At 33.1% G+C, this 17984-nt stretch overlaps 1 protein-coding gene across 1 annotated transcript; it reads left to right on the top strand.

Annotated features, from left to right (window-relative positions):
* The first annotated feature begins 2726 nt into the window (after positions 1–2726).
* LOC120352644 lies at positions 2727–6767 on the top strand. Its single transcript, XM_039434113.1, has 2 exons — positions 2727–3729; positions 5966–6767. Exons 1-2 carry the CDS (start codon positions 2744–2746, stop codon positions 6105–6107), a joined length of 1128 nt encoding a protein of 375 aa, XP_039290047.1. The 5' UTR covers positions 2727–2743; the 3' UTR covers positions 6108–6767.
* Positions 6768–17984: the final 11217 nt, after the last annotated feature.

Genomic DNA, 17984 nt, shown 5'->3' with positions numbered 1-17984 from the left:
TTGTGCTAGATACAGAGTGGCCCAAAAACCTCGTATTTTCGGCTCATTTTCCAGTTTTCAGCTATTTCTGCCAAATATCGTAATCGGACAGAAAAATTTGCTCTCGCCTTCTTTTTAGATTATAAAATTCTGAATAAAATGAGATCATTCGGAACTCCCATGAGTACTGAGTTATGATTTTTCAAAAATGAGTGAAATTTTAAGAAAAAAATTAATTTTGATGAGTTTTAGTTTTTGAACAACAATATCTTCCGATAGCTACCATGTAGATATATAATTCAAAATCCCTCTGGGCGTATTTTTGTGCTCTACAATCTGAGATCAGGTAGAGCGATCTATCTCATATAGATTTCCAGGTACACCTGACAACAATGCTGATATTGGAGGTATTGTGAAAAACACCTAATTTTCAGCTTCAACCATCATCACCAACTACATTGTCCTCACATTGATATTTCGCACAATGACATAAGTTCATGAGATTATGTTCTATGAGAATCACCCGTTAGATGCTCTTTATTTCAGTATTTCCTAGTGGAGAAGCGCGCTTAAGGACACCTCAAGGATCAAAATTTTAAACACTTAAAACTTTTGACACAATGCTCAGATTCCATCGTACTACACTTCATTCTTCTCGGCTCGTCAAGGCGGTCAAAAATCATGCATCATAAGTCGAATTCGGTCGAAAAATGGGAATTTCATTGTTGAGTATACTTAAGCTCATATTCCAATACACAAAAAATGGTCAATTTCTATATTCAAAGCTGCATGTCTTGTGAAATACTCGTGATAAAATTTCCAAATCTGGTGATGTAAAAATTGTCCCCCTCCACCCACTCCAATAAATAATACTTTCGATTCCAATACAATTCGAAAGTTACAGAAGATTTTAAAAATTGCGATTTAAGCTTTTACATTTTTTTGTAATTTTACTGTTGATCAAGAGTTTCTGAAACGAGTCTGGTACATCATAGAAACTCACTATTGATTGCAAATTGTAGATAAATTCATCCTGTACCAGCTCAGTTGCCTAAAGCCCATCTTGAATCACTTTCCCCTGTCAATATAACTGCCAAAACCGTTAATATGAGAAAAATATCTACAATTTCCGGATTTTTTTTCAAAAATCAAATCTCACTTTACCAACATATTTTTTCATGAATCGTTTACAGCGATGAAAGAGAAACTTTTATTGTACATTTCAAGATCAAGTAATGATTTTTATAATAAGGGGTTACCGAGATACATAGCTGTGAATATAGAAATTGGCCATTTTTTGTGTATTGGAATATGGGCTTAAGCACACTCAACAATAAATTTTCCATTTTTGGAACGAATTCGACTCATAATGCATGATTTTGGACCGCCTTGACGAGCCGAGAAGAATGAAGTGTAGTACGATGGAATCTGAGCATTGTGTCAAAAGTTTTAAGTGTTTAAAATTTTGATCCTTGAGGTGTCCTTAAGCGCGCTTCTCCACTAGGAAATACTGAAACGAAATGCATCTAAACAGGTGATTTTCATAGAACATAATCTCATGAACTTATGTCATTGTGCGAAATATCAATGTGAGGACAATGTAGTTGGTGATGATGGTTGAAGCTGAAAATTAGGTGTTTTTCACAATACCTCCAATATCAGCATTGTTGTCAGGTGTACCTGGAAATCTATATGAGATAGAGCGCTCTACCTGATCTCAGATTGTAGAGCACAAAAATACGCCTAGATGGATTTTGAATTATACATCTAAATGGTAGCAATCGGAAGATATTGTTGATCAAAAACTAAAACTCATCAAAATTAATTTTTTTCTTAAAATTTCACTCATTTTTGAAAAATCATAACTCAATCATATTGGACATAGAGAGTTCCGAATGATCTCATTTTATTCAGAATTTCATAATCTAAAAAGAAGGCGAGAGCAAATTTTTCTGTCCGATTACGATATTTGGCAGAAATAGCTGAAAACTGGAAAATGAGCTGAAAATACGAGGTTTTTGGGCCACTCTGTATCTAGCACAAGGAAATTTTGCATGAAGAAATTGGTTCTGGACCCAAATAATATATGCACCCAAATAATATATTAAAAAATCAGAACTACAATATAAATTGCAAGCACACCCCCTTTTTATGTCTATATTGGCTGGACTATATGCAGTTCATTCATTTGTGATTTTTTGACAGAATAGTCAAATGATATCATTTTGAAATGTCAAATTCTCTGATATGACTGATATTTCTACAGTAAGCGTACTATTACGATGCATTTTTGTACCGTATCAAAACAAAAAATAGTTTTTCAATTATATTTATATTGATTTTATTTTGATTGGTGTATTCTTAAGATTAGAACCAGAACGGGTTTTTAAATAATTTAATGTTATACCCAGGAGTTTTAACTTTATACAATGAAAAAATTCAAATAGCGCGTAAGGTGCAGTTGTAGGCTATTGATCGTTGCACGTTGCAGTTTAGTATCACTGCATCGGTCAGTCTATCTGACATGTACTGTATCTTTCCTCTTTTCTTCTTATTATCTTATCTTTCCTCTTGCATCTTTACGCACAAATCATAGACGTATATGTGCATCACTACTCATTAGCAAAAATGTAGCTGAAAAATTAGACCGTTATACAATATTTGTAAATTATATTGATTGATTACCAGATATCTGTATGATAAAGATTCAAGCCAGTCATTTCTATTATGGAACTTCATTTTTTCCAGGAAAATATTATAGACTATGGAATCACGGGGAAAAAGCTTATTGGTGATCAGTGTATTAACTTGGGGACTGAACATATGCAAAGCTACGTCAAACCAAACAGATCCCACAACAAACATGGAATCAAACGAGATAACCGTGACATCACCCTACCACGACAATGAATCAGGACGAACATTCAACCACATGTCAACCATGGACCACAACATGGTCTCAGGCAACACCATGCATGAAGTGGATGCAGTTGACTACCATCAACGCTGGATGAACCACCATCAACAACAACTGCAAAATGCTGAGTTGATGAAAAACGACCAGGACACCTCGTTCACCTACAACCGACATGGAGAGTATGAGACCTATGACCATCTGGACCATGACGACTATCACAGTCACCATCCGTGGGACCTCACCTCCATGAAGCCCTTCATCAAGATGCCCATGAAACCAACAAAGATGCTGGATTTCTCTTCGATCGACTTCATGAAGATCGCTATGGTTGCTGTGTTGAAGCTGGTGCTATTCAAGATCCAAACCATTGGCACTGTCAAGTTCCTTGCGTTTCTACTCATGAAAATCCCAATAATCCTGATCAAAATCGCGATGAAAGTGATGTTTGTGATGAAATTTATCCAAATACTCAAGTATCTAGCAATTCCTTTCCTTCTACCTACAATCCTCTCCCTTCTAGCTCCTCTACTCCCCATCCTTCTCCCTCTACTACTTCTGCCTCTTCTTCTTCCTCTCTTACTCTTCCTGCCGATTCCTGTGCTTGCCATGGTTGGAACATCCTCAACAACCACTACTTCAACAACAACCATGGCTCCAACTGCCAGACAGAGGAGGTCCATAGCAGCAACTGATGTGGGATTCCGATTTGATCGACAAAAGCTGGACATGGCCTTCTTCCGGAAACTGGTCGACTCGGAAATGTGCCTGGAAAGGATAGCTTGCAACCTTGCCGCAGACAAGAAGGCATCCACCTTCTCATCTTTAGTTTCATGGTGAGAGAATATTTTTGATTTCATCAAAACTCTAATTGATTCCGATTCATGAATTAATGTGGTTTGGAATACAGAGTGTTCTGATAAAAGGTGCCCATACATCAGGGCGTGATTCCTCTCATTAAAAGAAGAAAAAAAGCTCTAATTGACATAGGTCCGAAAATGCTTGGTTACCAAGTTATACAGAGTGGAAGATTTCAGTTCCCCTGCCGAAACGAAGCCCTACGGATATTTATTGGCTGTCATTTAAGATATATAATTTATGTAAAATGAACTTAAAAATGAGATAAAACCGTTTCCAGACCTGTAGCTACAGTAATTTTCATATATGTGACGAAATATACGTGAAAATTGGTCCACAAAAAAAAACAAGTTTCTTTAAGGTTTGAAGTAGATTTACTAGGTTAAATGTACAATAAGCACAAAATATTTCTCCACAGAACTTGTAGAACATTTAATTTTGAAGAGAAAGATGTAGAATAAGTTTATAATAGACGAACGCAACCTTAAAAAATAATTCTTAATTACAAACAAAACGCATGAATATCTGTAATGCTCTCTAATCCAATTTTTCAGTTCATTTTACATAAAGTACGCTAAATTTTACATCTTAATTAACAGCCAACAAATACCCGTGGGGCTTCGTTTCAGCAGGGGAACTGATATCTTCCACTCTGTATAACTTGGTAACTAAGCATTTTCGGACCTATGTTAATGAGTACTTTTTTCTTTTTTTGATGGGAGGAATCACGCCCTGACGTATGGGCACTTTTTTCAGAACACGCTATATATTAGAGCCTTGAACCTGATATAGAATAATTATATTGGCGAAAGTTTATAGTAAGGTAGGGCTACGAGAGATAGAAACGAAATTCCATAAGATTAATGTGGATTAAAAAAAATTAAACCTTTGACTCAGGTTCAATAATTTATTTATTTATACATAAAATATCATTCTCAAACTATGGATGATTGGGAAATGAACAACAGGCTCAAAGCCCAAAATAGGCAAAAGATAGACTAGGTAGGCCTACGAGGGTAGTGATGAATAAAAAAGTTGTAAAATTTTCAATTAATCTAAACAACTTGTCAGCAATTGGAAAAATAATATGAGAAACGCAGAGTTGAGTAGGATTCCTTTGGAGATTCGAGTTGATTAAAGAAGATCTGACAAATCATTGGATTGAATAATCCAATCATTGGATTGAGAGAAGAAAACAATACCTATCAAAATTGAATTTGTGTTTTGATGAAGCTGATTCCTGTATTGTTTCGTTTGATTGATCTCACTCAACCATACAAAACTGTTATTTAATTCTTAGTATTAATATTATTATATTAGAAAAAAGAAAGAAAGTCATGTTTGTGATGCATAAATGGAACAGAGGAATGTAGAGATATCAAGTCAAGAGAATAATAATGATTTATTCGAATGTGTCAATCAATATTCCAATCAATCATTTTCCTGAATTTGATAGGTTGATAGATCTAAGCAGAGGCTACTTTGGTAATAAGAATGGAAATCTATGCTCAATAACTTTCAATAGAATCCTTAATAAAAAGCATACAGAAACTGGGTCTACCATTCTATTTGAAAGTCATTTTTTTAAATATATTATTATGAGTGAAGTTATGGGCTTTTATGAATATTTTCCTAGATAATTTTATAATAAATAGAAACGAGAAAAAGTTGTCCACCACTATTTTTTACTGTAACCACCACGTAGTTTATGACTTGACAACATTTACATTGTTTTCTTTTTATTTTGGTGACATACCACTCACAATCTGCAAGAAAGAATCTTCATTAGAGAGAGAGAACACTTCCATTATTTCATTCTCACAACACAACTCCCAATAATTTGATCATATTGAATTATTAAGAAAATATTTTGATCTTTGTTCTCAAGCATCATACAAGTTTAACGCTGATATAAGTTTGCATGATTGTGTATCAACCATGTTTAAATGCTTTCCAAAAGACAAAATGAATCACACGTAAATACTAACGAGGTCATCATCATTAGCTTCATCGAAGAATTTTATCGCAAAATTATCAAACATAATTTTTTTAAATTTGATTTCTTTCAACAATTTTAATATTGTCATTAGAAAAGTATCAAAAAAGTTTGCATGTCCCTTAAAATGAGTCACTGCAGCAGTCAACTTATTGAGCAATCTACGAATCTATGATTAATTCTCATGACTCTAATTCATTTGTTATTGATTTCAACAGGATCCTTGAAACTGCCAAGGGTTATGTGAATCATCCAAGGTACAAGTCCTATTCGGAAGCTTACAGACTTGGAACATCTTCACGTGCAAACAAAAGGATGTGCTCAAATTATTATCCTTGCAACGGACTTCGAAAAGCATGAACTTTCAAAACCTGAGAAAATCCAAATTCATAATATTTAGGCTGTGCTTCTTTAGTTGGACTGAAGAAATGAGTTTGTCGGCTTATCTTGGTAAAGGGAAATTTATTATTTATTGAAAGTAAAAAAAGTCAGATTTTTAATAATAAAATAAATAATATCGTTGTGATAAATAAGTAGGCTATATTACTAGAATAGATTATTTTCATGAATGTTTCCAACTGGGGTTGTATAGAAAGGGTAATTCTTGTTTACAGTACTTGATGTTCGAGAAGGAATGTACTCTAATATCGATGGAATTCAATATTGCAAAATCAATTGGAATGTTTGAATAAGATAAATGATTTTTATCAAAACATTATATTGGAATACTTCATAATATAATGTATAAGCTTTATGCCATAAGGTCATGGAAGATACGTGGTGAATAATTTAATTATATAATGTAAATAAATTAGAAGGGATATGTGTAACAGTGGCATAAACCCTTAACTGCACACTGGATGAATCTATCCAGTGAATCTGGTTGGTAAACTTTTGATTCAATTTTGCATACGAAAGTATTATAATTATTTTAGTGAGTTTACATACTCTTATTAAGATTGATTAATCAAATGTTAGTAGGTAGGTGATTATTCACTATAACGTATAAAATAAATTGTTATTATTTGTTGTGATTATTTTTGTTTTGTCATGATTCACTTTACTTACTGTACAAGCGACGTTTCAAGGAAATCGCTGGAATAATATTCACAAAATGAAAATTTCTTGTGAGAAAACTAAACTTGTGTGAAAAGTATGGATTTCAGTTTATTAAGCTGTTAACGAACAACATATAAACTTAGAAAAATGTATGTTTGGATGAAACTGAAATGAAGGTACTTTCGTTATGCATTCATTATTTTTTTAAAGTCCACATATATTTTCTATCAAGTTCGATTCTATTCCTCTATTCAGTTTTGACTCATACACTTTGAAGCTAAACTTGTCTAAGGTTTGAAGAGTTCTCACACTATTTCTCCCATTATGAGATGTTCATGAGTCATCAAAGATGCTTTTGAGGAAAACATTGCCAAATCCCCCTTGAAGTAGAATCAAATCTATTACAAATTACATAAATAAAATGGAAATAAGCAATGATGGAATATAACAAGGAAATTCAATTTAATTTAATATTACAATATTCACTTATTTTCCTTGTATCCCTAATGGAAGCTGCTAATGGTTCAGAGATTGAAAATTGAAATTCTGTAGTAGGATGTTAATCATACAATAAATGTTAACAAAAAATATAATACAGCAACATCCTCATGGATGGAATAATGTGAAAATTACACATTGAAACGGTTGGATTAATGCAAGTTCTACTGATCTACCATTAGTTTGAAACCACAAACGCTATCATTATGAGACACCACCTCTGGTGGTTATAATGATGAAGAGAGATATGAAACAAAGTATCAAAAGATCGTGGTTGATGCAGTTCAACGGTGTAATTATATAATCAAATTTGGCGTTATTTGGTCAATCTGTTCATCAAAATGTGAATGGAGACAAAAAGACACTGAAAAATTATGGCACGCCGCAATAACTTGTGGTCGATTCCAATTTGCCTTTTCAATTAAATAAAAGTAGGTTTATTACCAGCTATTCAATTCATCTCACTGAACTGTATTCAAATATTATGAATTTAGGTAATTATCTGCTTGCTCTACAATGACTGTTATTTGAACAGAGTAATTAATTTCTATCGTTCAACAAAAATGACTACAAATTAGTGTAGGAAAACTTGATGAGAAAAGGTAGTAGCTTTCGAAATGCGAGTGGATCTACTTCAGTTACGATTTGACAGTGGTGTTGAACGTTTCCTGTATAAAGGAGATAAATTTGTACAAGTGACGGATTTCTCGTATGTGCCTCGATGTCTGAACATCGGTGAGTTAACTACTATTTCATTCATTCATACAACAATAGAAATTATAACTATTATTTCAAATCGTTATTAATTAATAAAAGAAAAGAATTGGCTTATACACGTACGGGATAGGAAATTCACGAATGACGCATCATCTCTACTGAATAACTTGAAATTTTGCATATAAATCCTTAATTTACCGAGGATGGTTATAGGCCTATTTTAAATTCTTCAATATTTTATCAAGTCAAGTTTTCAGTTTGTCGAGTTTTTAATTAGACCCTTACGGAGCACGGGTTACCTGCTAGTACATCATGTATTTTCCCTCATTAGCCTGTATTTAGGCATTATACTATTGTGAAACCATTACCAACGTATAGGTTTTTGACTGCTAGAAAACTATTAGCGTTATCTTATTGGCGTTCTTGTTTCTTTGTTTAGTTTTTCACACACATCGATTTTTGGAAGATCCATTTTTTGTTTGCCGTTCTTATACATCCTACTAGATTAGAACTTGACAAACTCATGATGGGTACAAGAATGTTCGATCTGATAGAATTTATAAGAAATACAAAAAATCGGATGTCCAAAAATCGATATGTTACTTACACAGGACTTTGTTGACTCACTATTGAAATAATTCAAGAGAATATTGTAGTAATTATGAAAAATAACAGTTGTCTGTTCCATTATTTATTTTATTTTATTTGCAACAATATGGGAGCACACGGAAAAATCCCAAAAATTGTTTCCCAATAAAAAAATACAATAATCACCATAAAAAGAAATTGTAAATGGAGAGAAAGAAATACAAGGGGAAAACAATTTTATATTAGTGAAGAAAAAAAAATGTTATGATGTATATTTGATATTATATTTATATGGATTATATGATTATTTATTTATTTATTCATCACATTGTGTACAAGTACTTAACATGAGGAAAGGCACAACAGGTTCATGCCCAAAACTGTCCCATTTCCAATTTATACTATAATGTCCAAATCAAAATGTTGGTTATGTCACTTTCACTTTTCAAAATACAATTTACGTTCTTCAATACTCAGATAAACGAGCAAATTTTGAATCAAATAGATACTATTAGAGTCTAAAAATCAAAAAAATCTAGAACAGTAACTTATTAATTATTAATAAATAATATATATATATATATATATTATATATATATATATATATATATATATATATATATTATATTTATTCATTCACAATAAAATTTATAGAATAAGTTATGGCTGCTATTTCTCCTATCAGAGCTAAAGCTTCCCATTCTATTCCGAAAATAATTAAACGGAATTTTACCAATATATTTACTATTTAGAACAATGTAAAATTATGACTGAACAGAAAAATAATCAACATGAAATGTATCATTGTTCCTAAACCAAGCAAAATTTCAAACACTTATAACTTTTACACAATGCTCAGATTTCATCGTACTACACTTAATTCTTCTCGGCTCGTCAAGGCGGTCCAAAATCATGCATCATAAGTCAAATTCGGTCGAAAAATGAAAAAATTACTGTTGAGTGTACATAAGCCCATACTCCAATACACAAAAAATGGCCAATTTCTATATTCAAAGCTGCATGTCTTGTGGAATACTTCTGATAAAATTTCCAAATCAAGTGAGGATGTGAGAATTGTCCTCCTCTACCCACATCAATGAATAATTCTTTCGATTCCAATACAATTCGAAAGTTACAGAAGATTTTAAAAATGGCGATTTCGGTTTTTACATTTTTTTCGTGATTTTACTGTTGATCAAGAGTTTCTAAAACGAGTCTAATACATCATAGAAACTCACGATTCATTCCAAATTGTAGATAAATTCATCCTCTACGAGCTCAGCTGCCTAAAATCCATCTTGAAACATTTTCCCTATCATAGAACTGCCAAAACCGTTAATATGAGAAAAATATCTACAATTTACGGCTTTTTATCAACAATCTAATCTCACGTTACGAACATATTTTTTCATGAATCGTTTACAGCAGATGAGAGAAAAAATGCTATTGCACATTTCATGATCAAATATTGATTTTTATAATGAGGGGTTACAGAGATACATAGCTTTGAAAAAAGAAATCGGCCATTTTTTGTGTATTGGAATATGGGCTTGAGTACACTCAAAAATAAATTTTTCATTTTTCGACCGAATTTGACTTTTTATGCATGATTCTGGACCGCCTTGACGAGCCGAGAAGAAGAATGAAGTGTAGTACGATGAAATCTGAGCATTGTGTCAAACGTTATAGGTGTTTGAATTTTGATCCTTGAGATGTCCTTAAGCGCGCCTCTCCACTAGGAAATACTGAAATGGAGTGCATCTAGCGGGTGATTCTCATAGAACATGATCTCATGAATTCATGTCATTGTGCGAAATATCAATGTGAAGACAATGTAGTTGGTGATGATGGTTGAAGCTGAAAATTAGGTGTTTTTCACAATACAAGGAGCATTGTTGTCAGGTGTACCTGGAAGTCTATTTGAGATAGAGCGCTCTCCCTGATCTCAGATTGTAGAGCACAAAAATACACCCAGTTGATCAAAAACTGAAACTCATCAAAACTGATTTTTCCTTCAAATTTCACTCATTTTTGAAAAATCATAACTCAGTACTCATTGAAGATAGATAGTTCTGAATGATCTCATTTTATTCAAAATTTTATGATTTAAAAAAAAAGGCAAAAGGAAATTTTTCTGTCCGATTATGAGATTTGGCAGAAATAGCTTAAAACTGGAAAATGAGCCGAAAATACGAGGTTTTTGGATCACTCTGTATCTAGTACAAGGAAATTTTGCATGAAGAAATTGGTTTTGGACTTCTCTTATGTACCCAAATAATATATTAAAAAATCAGAACTACAATATAAATTGCAAGCACACCCCCTTTTTTATGTCTATATTGACTGGACTACAAATAATAAAAATTATGCTTTTCATGATTTAATTATTATGAATAATAATTTAATATTTTAATGAAATGGTATTTAATTAGTAAACACAAATGATATCTACAACATGGCTCCACCTCATTAATTTATAGCAAGAATAATAATTTGATAATATTTTAATGAAATGATATTATAATAAACGTAAATGATATCTACAACAGAGCTTCACCTGATTTATAGCACAACTCTTCACTAAGGAAGCCTAAAATTCGAATGATTTCTATTACAAAAAACCAATACAGTAGTCCCATTTGATCAGTTCAAGTTTTCCTTTGTTTCTTTTCAAGTTGATGTCTGACAGGATGAAATAGGATTGAAGAATTTGATAATAAATTAAAAATAATGTAATTCATTATACATTTTTAATGCAAAAATGAACCTAGGCTACCGGTATAAGTTATCCTGAGGAGTAAATGTAGAGTTTTTTAATACTTCGGAGAGCAATAATTCAGTACGGTAGGGTATGTTTTTCAGTATTATTTTACCACTTCGACTGCATGAAGAATATTTCATCAATACTTAGAATAGTCTCATAGCTTCTCTATTTCTAATTTTTCATTTGTAACTTAGTTTAAATTCGAATGTGTGTGATTCTTCATGTAAGCCTTAATCGCATGTACTCAGAATAATACGAAATTTGAAGTTCATAATAATTAGGTTAGGAACTACGTACGGTACCTAGTATGCACAGAACATGAGTCAGTACAAGCTAACCACTTCACAACCACCCCCGCCCATAACATGGAAACCCAGATTATTGACTCGCTTAGAAGACGAACTGCATCTAGTTACTCTTCTCATCAGTCACCGACAATAAAGGAAAGTGTAAAAAATAATTTTCGAAATGAATATTTGCAGTCTACTAGTAGGAACACTTTTATCGGGTATGGGTTATTTGTGAAAAGTGATTATCTCAAGAACTATTCAACTACGAGTAGAGTTAATAATTTTAAATCTTCCTATCAAGCTCAACAGTCAAGAAACAATGCTACCCATAAAACTGGGGCTGATTTCCAAAAGAATAACGAGAGTCAAATAGAGAAATATGAAGCAATTGATACTGAGAACAAAAAATACAACAATGATCAGTATGCAGATAGAATCAAATATTTGATAATGGGGGATGAGAATCTCATGAAAGTTTCAAAAGTAAATTCAACTCAAAATCCGATAGCAACAAGTAGACCTATAGCACACAATTTCCGAAATGAAAAGGAGGAACTGAATCTAAATAGGTTGCAAAATCCTTCAAATTCATCGAATAAACTAACTAATACAATGATTGTTGATCAACATACACGAATAATGCTGCAAATGAATCATGGAGTCAATAATGATACATTATTAGACAGTTTTGAGAAAAAAGGTAAATTTGAAAGTTTATCCAACAATTCATCGAAACAGGCAGTTAATAATTCGATTGGTATTACTAGAGCAGGACAGAAAAATCTTATTTTAGATATAAACAATTATTTTGGCAAAAATGAATCATATGGTCACAATATGAACCATGGAGATTATCCGCGTTTCCAGTATCAAGATCATGTGAGAAGACCTCAAGGTGGTAGCCAAGAGATCCACAAGGTACACACTTTTTCAAAGTTCGAGCCATATCCTAATAGTCATATGGATAGTAATCCAATGGGTGAGTGCAAGTCTTGTCAACATAACTACAGTCCCATGACAAACCACATGAGAGATAAAGATGTAATAATTGGCAATGGTCAGGGGCCATTTTTCAATAAGCACGCAAATTCTGGTCAAGGTAGCTTAGTCCCTATGAATAGTCACATTATTAGAAATCCTCCACCACGACACTATCCAAGTGGATTCAAGGTGAACACTCCACTAGATCAAAAGGTTGTGGTAAATAATCCTATAAGATATGATTCACTGAGTTCTCTTTCAATGAATGTCAATAAATTTGAGATGGGTGTAGGATGAATCATAATCCAATGAATATTTCAAATAAAATTAAAATGGGAGCAGAAATGAGACCTCATCCGATGCAACCCAACAAGCATAGTTTTATGATGCAGAATAGCTATAATAAACAACCATTAGCTACCGTTAGTCAGGGTAGTATGAAGCAGAATATGTCATCCCATGAACATGGTTATAGTTATATTCCACCAGATAGTTATCATGTGAATGGTCATGATCAAAGCAGTTTACATGGGAATGAGGAGCACAAAATGAAGCCTTACTATTACAAAATACCAAATAATGATATGATGCTCAAACCTCAAGTTGATTCACATAGTCAAAATAATAATGAAAAAGAATATATGGAGCATGTTATAAAAAATAACAAATATAAAGTTCAGAGTAGTATGATGAGTAAACCACATGAAAATGATCATGAAAAAGAGCCTAATGTTGATTCACATGGTCAAAATAATGACGAAGAAGAGTATATAGAGCATGTTATGAAAAATAACAAGTATGAAGTACAGAGTAGTATGATGAGCAAACCACATACACATCCCGGAATGAAAATCATCAAGAAAAAGAACACATGATGAAACCTCATTATTCTTATGATGTGCCAAGTAAGCCCTTTGTTGAAGGACAAAATAGTATGGAGAAAGGTTCTTTTATGGAGCAAATGATGATGCTGATGATGATGAAATTAGGTGATCACATGGCACCAAATAACGTCATCAACTTCCATGTAGGATCAGATAAGCATGATGATAAAATCAAAATGGAACCCATGATGAAGTTCAATAGAATCCATCCTATGCTTCCCATGCTACCGATGCACAAAACAACATCAGCTGCACCTGATAAGAAAGAGGACGACAAATATGTTATGGTTAAAATGCCAGGGCAAAAGAAAGAGGAGGAAAAGTATGTGATGGTGAAAATGCCAAGCAAACCGGAAACAGCAGTTGATCACAGCTATATTCCTTATGATACTACAGGCTGGATGTCAGGATGGTATTCAGGTATTGTGTTTCCTGATAAGAAGAAAATATTAACAGTAATTTTCTTGATAGTTGTTGTTATTCTGGCGAAAAAACTGTTGCTAGCTCTTGCAGTCATCAAATTTTTCCTGGCAATAGTTCCAGTACTTGCATTCATACTATTGCTCAAACAATACCTGTTCTACTTTTTGATTACGAAGGGGTTGAAGTTCTTCAAGTGGTTTAAAAAAATACCACTGTTATTTGCTACGTCTCCTTTATTCTTTTTCCCAATCATAATCCCCTTCTTTTATCTGTGCCAGGGGCAATCGACAGATTACACAGTAACGTATCCAACGTTTACATACCCCACCTTCACTTTCCCCACATTTACGTTTCCTACATTCACATTTCCCACTTTCCCTACAAATCCGGAGACAACAGGGCGAACTGAGACAATGACAATGCCACCTCCAACAACACAAACACTGACAACAACAACAATGACAACACCAACTACCACAACAACAATGGTTACAACAATGACAGACACCATGTCAATGAACACTGAAAGTATGGCAAGTCAGACTATGTCAATGGCCACGCAGCCCATGACAATGGCAACTCAGCCTATGGCCACACAACCCATGTCCATGTCAAGCTCTTCAATGTCCATGGCAAGTCCACCAATGTCTATGGCCAGTCCTCCTATGTCAATGGCAACCCAGCCAATGACAATGGGTGGGAGGATTGGAGTTTTGAAACCTACAAAACGACCTGTTTCAAAGACTACCACAGCTATGAGCATTGTAAGAAATAGAGTGAGAGTCAAACACACCAGACTTCCAGCACTCACCCAATACAAGAATGACATCAATTCCTACAGAATCACTATTGCCAGCAACTTAAAGAAAACCACTCCAATGTTTCCTGCATCTACAGACAAGAAACGGTCAACTGCAACTCATCACAGCATGAAACATCCCTTGAGATGGCATGGGATTACAAAGAAACCCCAACCTACAAAGTCTATGGACAAGCTAGTCACTAATAAACAAAAAATATCATCAATATCCAACAATCAAGTTAAGAAAAAGAATAATCAAGCATCATTTGGAGTAAAGGTGAAGGACCAGAAATATGTGCTTAAGAATTCTTCAAACTATTCAAAATCTCCACAGAAAATTGGATCTCTGCAAAATAAAATCAAACCAGTAGTTATGAAAAATGATATTATGAACAGGGATAAACAGAAATTGAAGGCTGTACTGCAAGCGGGAGCGATTATGAAATTGAAGAAGGGGAATAGCAAAACGGAAAAATCTATACAAATTGTGAATGAAGACTTGCCTAATGGAGTAGAACTTCTAAGAGAGAAATTTCCACGCCAAAGTAGCTCATTTCTTAGTTTGTTCAACAGAATGTGGTCAGCTCTGGTTTCTGATAAATGTATGGAAAGAATCGGATGTCATCTGGCTGTCAACTCCAAAAGAGTCAGCAACTATAATGCATTGATGATAAGGTAAGAACTTGTTCTGAATATGAACTTTATTTTCCTAAAAACATTACAAAGAAAACGAAAAACAATAAGGGAACTTATTTATTGCATTAGCATACATATTACAAGTTAATTCTAAATGTAGCTATACATTTATAGTTTATTAAAAAGAAAGTAACACTGCTGCTAGAATAATTAATATGTCTGAATAGACATACTTATTCTGAATAGTTTTCTAAGGAAGTAAATATAGAACGACTAGCAGTCAAAATTTTTCATTACATGAATTTATTCACTTACTGTGACAACAAGATCTTCCGGCAGCAATTTTTAGTGTCTATTGGGTTTGTTGAGGCTGAGAAGGTAATCAAAGAGGATGTGGGATTTAAAGTTGGTTTGTTTATTTAATATGCATTGAATAAATTCATTTATTGAAAAACATTTACTGCTAGTCGTTCTACTTAATAACAAGAAGTGATCTAATAAGCAGTTTGTGATGGAAAACAACATTGAAGAGTAAAAATGGGCTATCCTAAAAAAAATACTTTTAGCAAAGATAATTTTTCTTGGATTTAAGAGAAAAGCATTGCTACAATTCACCTTTTTTTAATGGATTGCTTAAACTATTGAATGCAATGCCATTTCTTTAGCTATATTTGTTAGGAGTGGACTCCCTAAAAATGTTGCATTTTTCTCATTCTTTCTCTTATCTTCTCCCATTCTTCCCTTTTTCAATCCTCTTCACACTTACTTTATTCCCTCTTCCAGTCTATTACAAGGGAAACCATAGTAGGCTTGGTTTTTCCCCTTTTTTTCTTTTCAGCACACCCCACCATAAAAACTAATTTAGTATTGTTTTGGGAATGTTATAATGTAATAATGTTAATAATGTAATAATTTTGTTATGGGAATGGAAATTCCCATTTTGAATGTATTGTTTCTGTATTCCGATTTCTTTTGTGTTGAATTGAATAAAGATATATTGTTTGATTCAATTAAAGCTTCTAGATAGGAATTCTATGGTGCATTACCACTTGGCTTGCTTTAGTCAAGGAACTTGATTCCTAGTTGGGAAGTGACTTATATAATAAGAGGGGATGGAAGTATACTATTTCAAATTTGCAGAGAATCTTGTTGATAGAATAGTCTCATATTTTCAACTGTTGATAGAATAGTCTCATATTTTCAACTATTGTTAGAATAGTCTCATATTTTCAACAAGCAAGAGAGTGTAAACAATAAAGTGGAATATAGCCTAACCAACTTAGTAATGTATTGCAGGTCAATATTACAAATAATAATTACTAGCACCCTTTATCATTATCGCTTGATAATAGCGAGAATCGTCGAATAATAGTTGCGTCTGAAATAAAATAAAAAAGTACTAGTAGTTCTTCTTAATTATTCTTTGAAGTAGCCAATACCCATGCTAATCCACGAACCACGCTGTGGGATGTTTTGTAAACCATTGCTAGGCTTCTTCACACATCTGTTTAATACATGCAAAGAATAATCCACTTGTCAGCTGATTGATTAAGAATAATTCTATAGTAATATTGTTTACAAAACATCCCACGGCGTGGGATGCTTTTCGTGGATTAGTTTGGGTGTAATTTGCGGCCGGCCTTAGTCTGATTGATTATTGTGTTGTATCAAAACCCAGCCTGCAGTAAAAATGCACAGTATTAGACTATGAATACCTACTAAAATGTTATTACAATTTGGATCATAGAATATAGGAATTTATATGCATGATTAAGTACTGAAAATTGTCAATTATCATATTTATTTACATAAAGATACATACATATTCCATTATCTTACCAAACATTTCGTCCGTTCCTTTCTAATTATAACAAAATTGAAAATTATTTCAAATGTGCATTTTATTCAAAATCAACAAGTCAAAAATGTGTGATTCTTACTTAATGTTTTCTAACTAAATAGAAATACTAGATATTTTCAAATCACAGATTTATTAAAAGTCGGTTGTTAACTGCCTATCACACCTTCACAACTAATCAGAAAGTAATATTTCAATTTTAATAATAAATACAAATAACTTGATTGATTTACAGGGTGTTGCAGAGCCTATTTTCAGTGAGAGCCAACAGAAGAATTCGCTCTTACATAAAAGCCTATCAACTGGGATCCAAGAAAGATGGCAGTCATTTTATGTGCAGATATCTATTTCCTTGTTTGGGAATTCTCAAAATCTAGTCTACTACTAAATGCTACATTCATATTCGAGAAAATATACTTTTTTACTTGACTTATTATTTTAATCCCTGCAATCCCTGGTACAGTTTGAAATCCAACGGTTACGACCACAGAGAGTCAATTGTAGTAGTAGAGAGCACAGATTACACGGTGCAGACGGATGGAGAGAAAAAGGGTACAGGACTTTGACTTTGAAGCATTGATCAAAGTTCTTGTTGTGCTCGGAGTTATATATAAATATATACATAGTGAATATTCCCCACAAAGACAACAATAGGTTTATACAAATAGGGTTCGAAGTGCCAATAAGATCTTGTAACTTTCATGATGTGCAATTACAAATTAATAATGTACTTAATG

This window comes from Nilaparvata lugens, chromosome 8 (assembly GCF_014356525.2).
Source record: "Nilaparvata lugens isolate BPH chromosome 8, ASM1435652v1, whole genome shotgun sequence".
In the NCBI taxonomy this organism is placed as follows: Eukaryota; Metazoa; Arthropoda; class Insecta; order Hemiptera; family Delphacidae; genus Nilaparvata; species Nilaparvata lugens.
The sequence above is the reverse complement of the archived record's forward strand: the minus strand, read 5'-3'. Positions and strand labels throughout refer to the sequence as shown.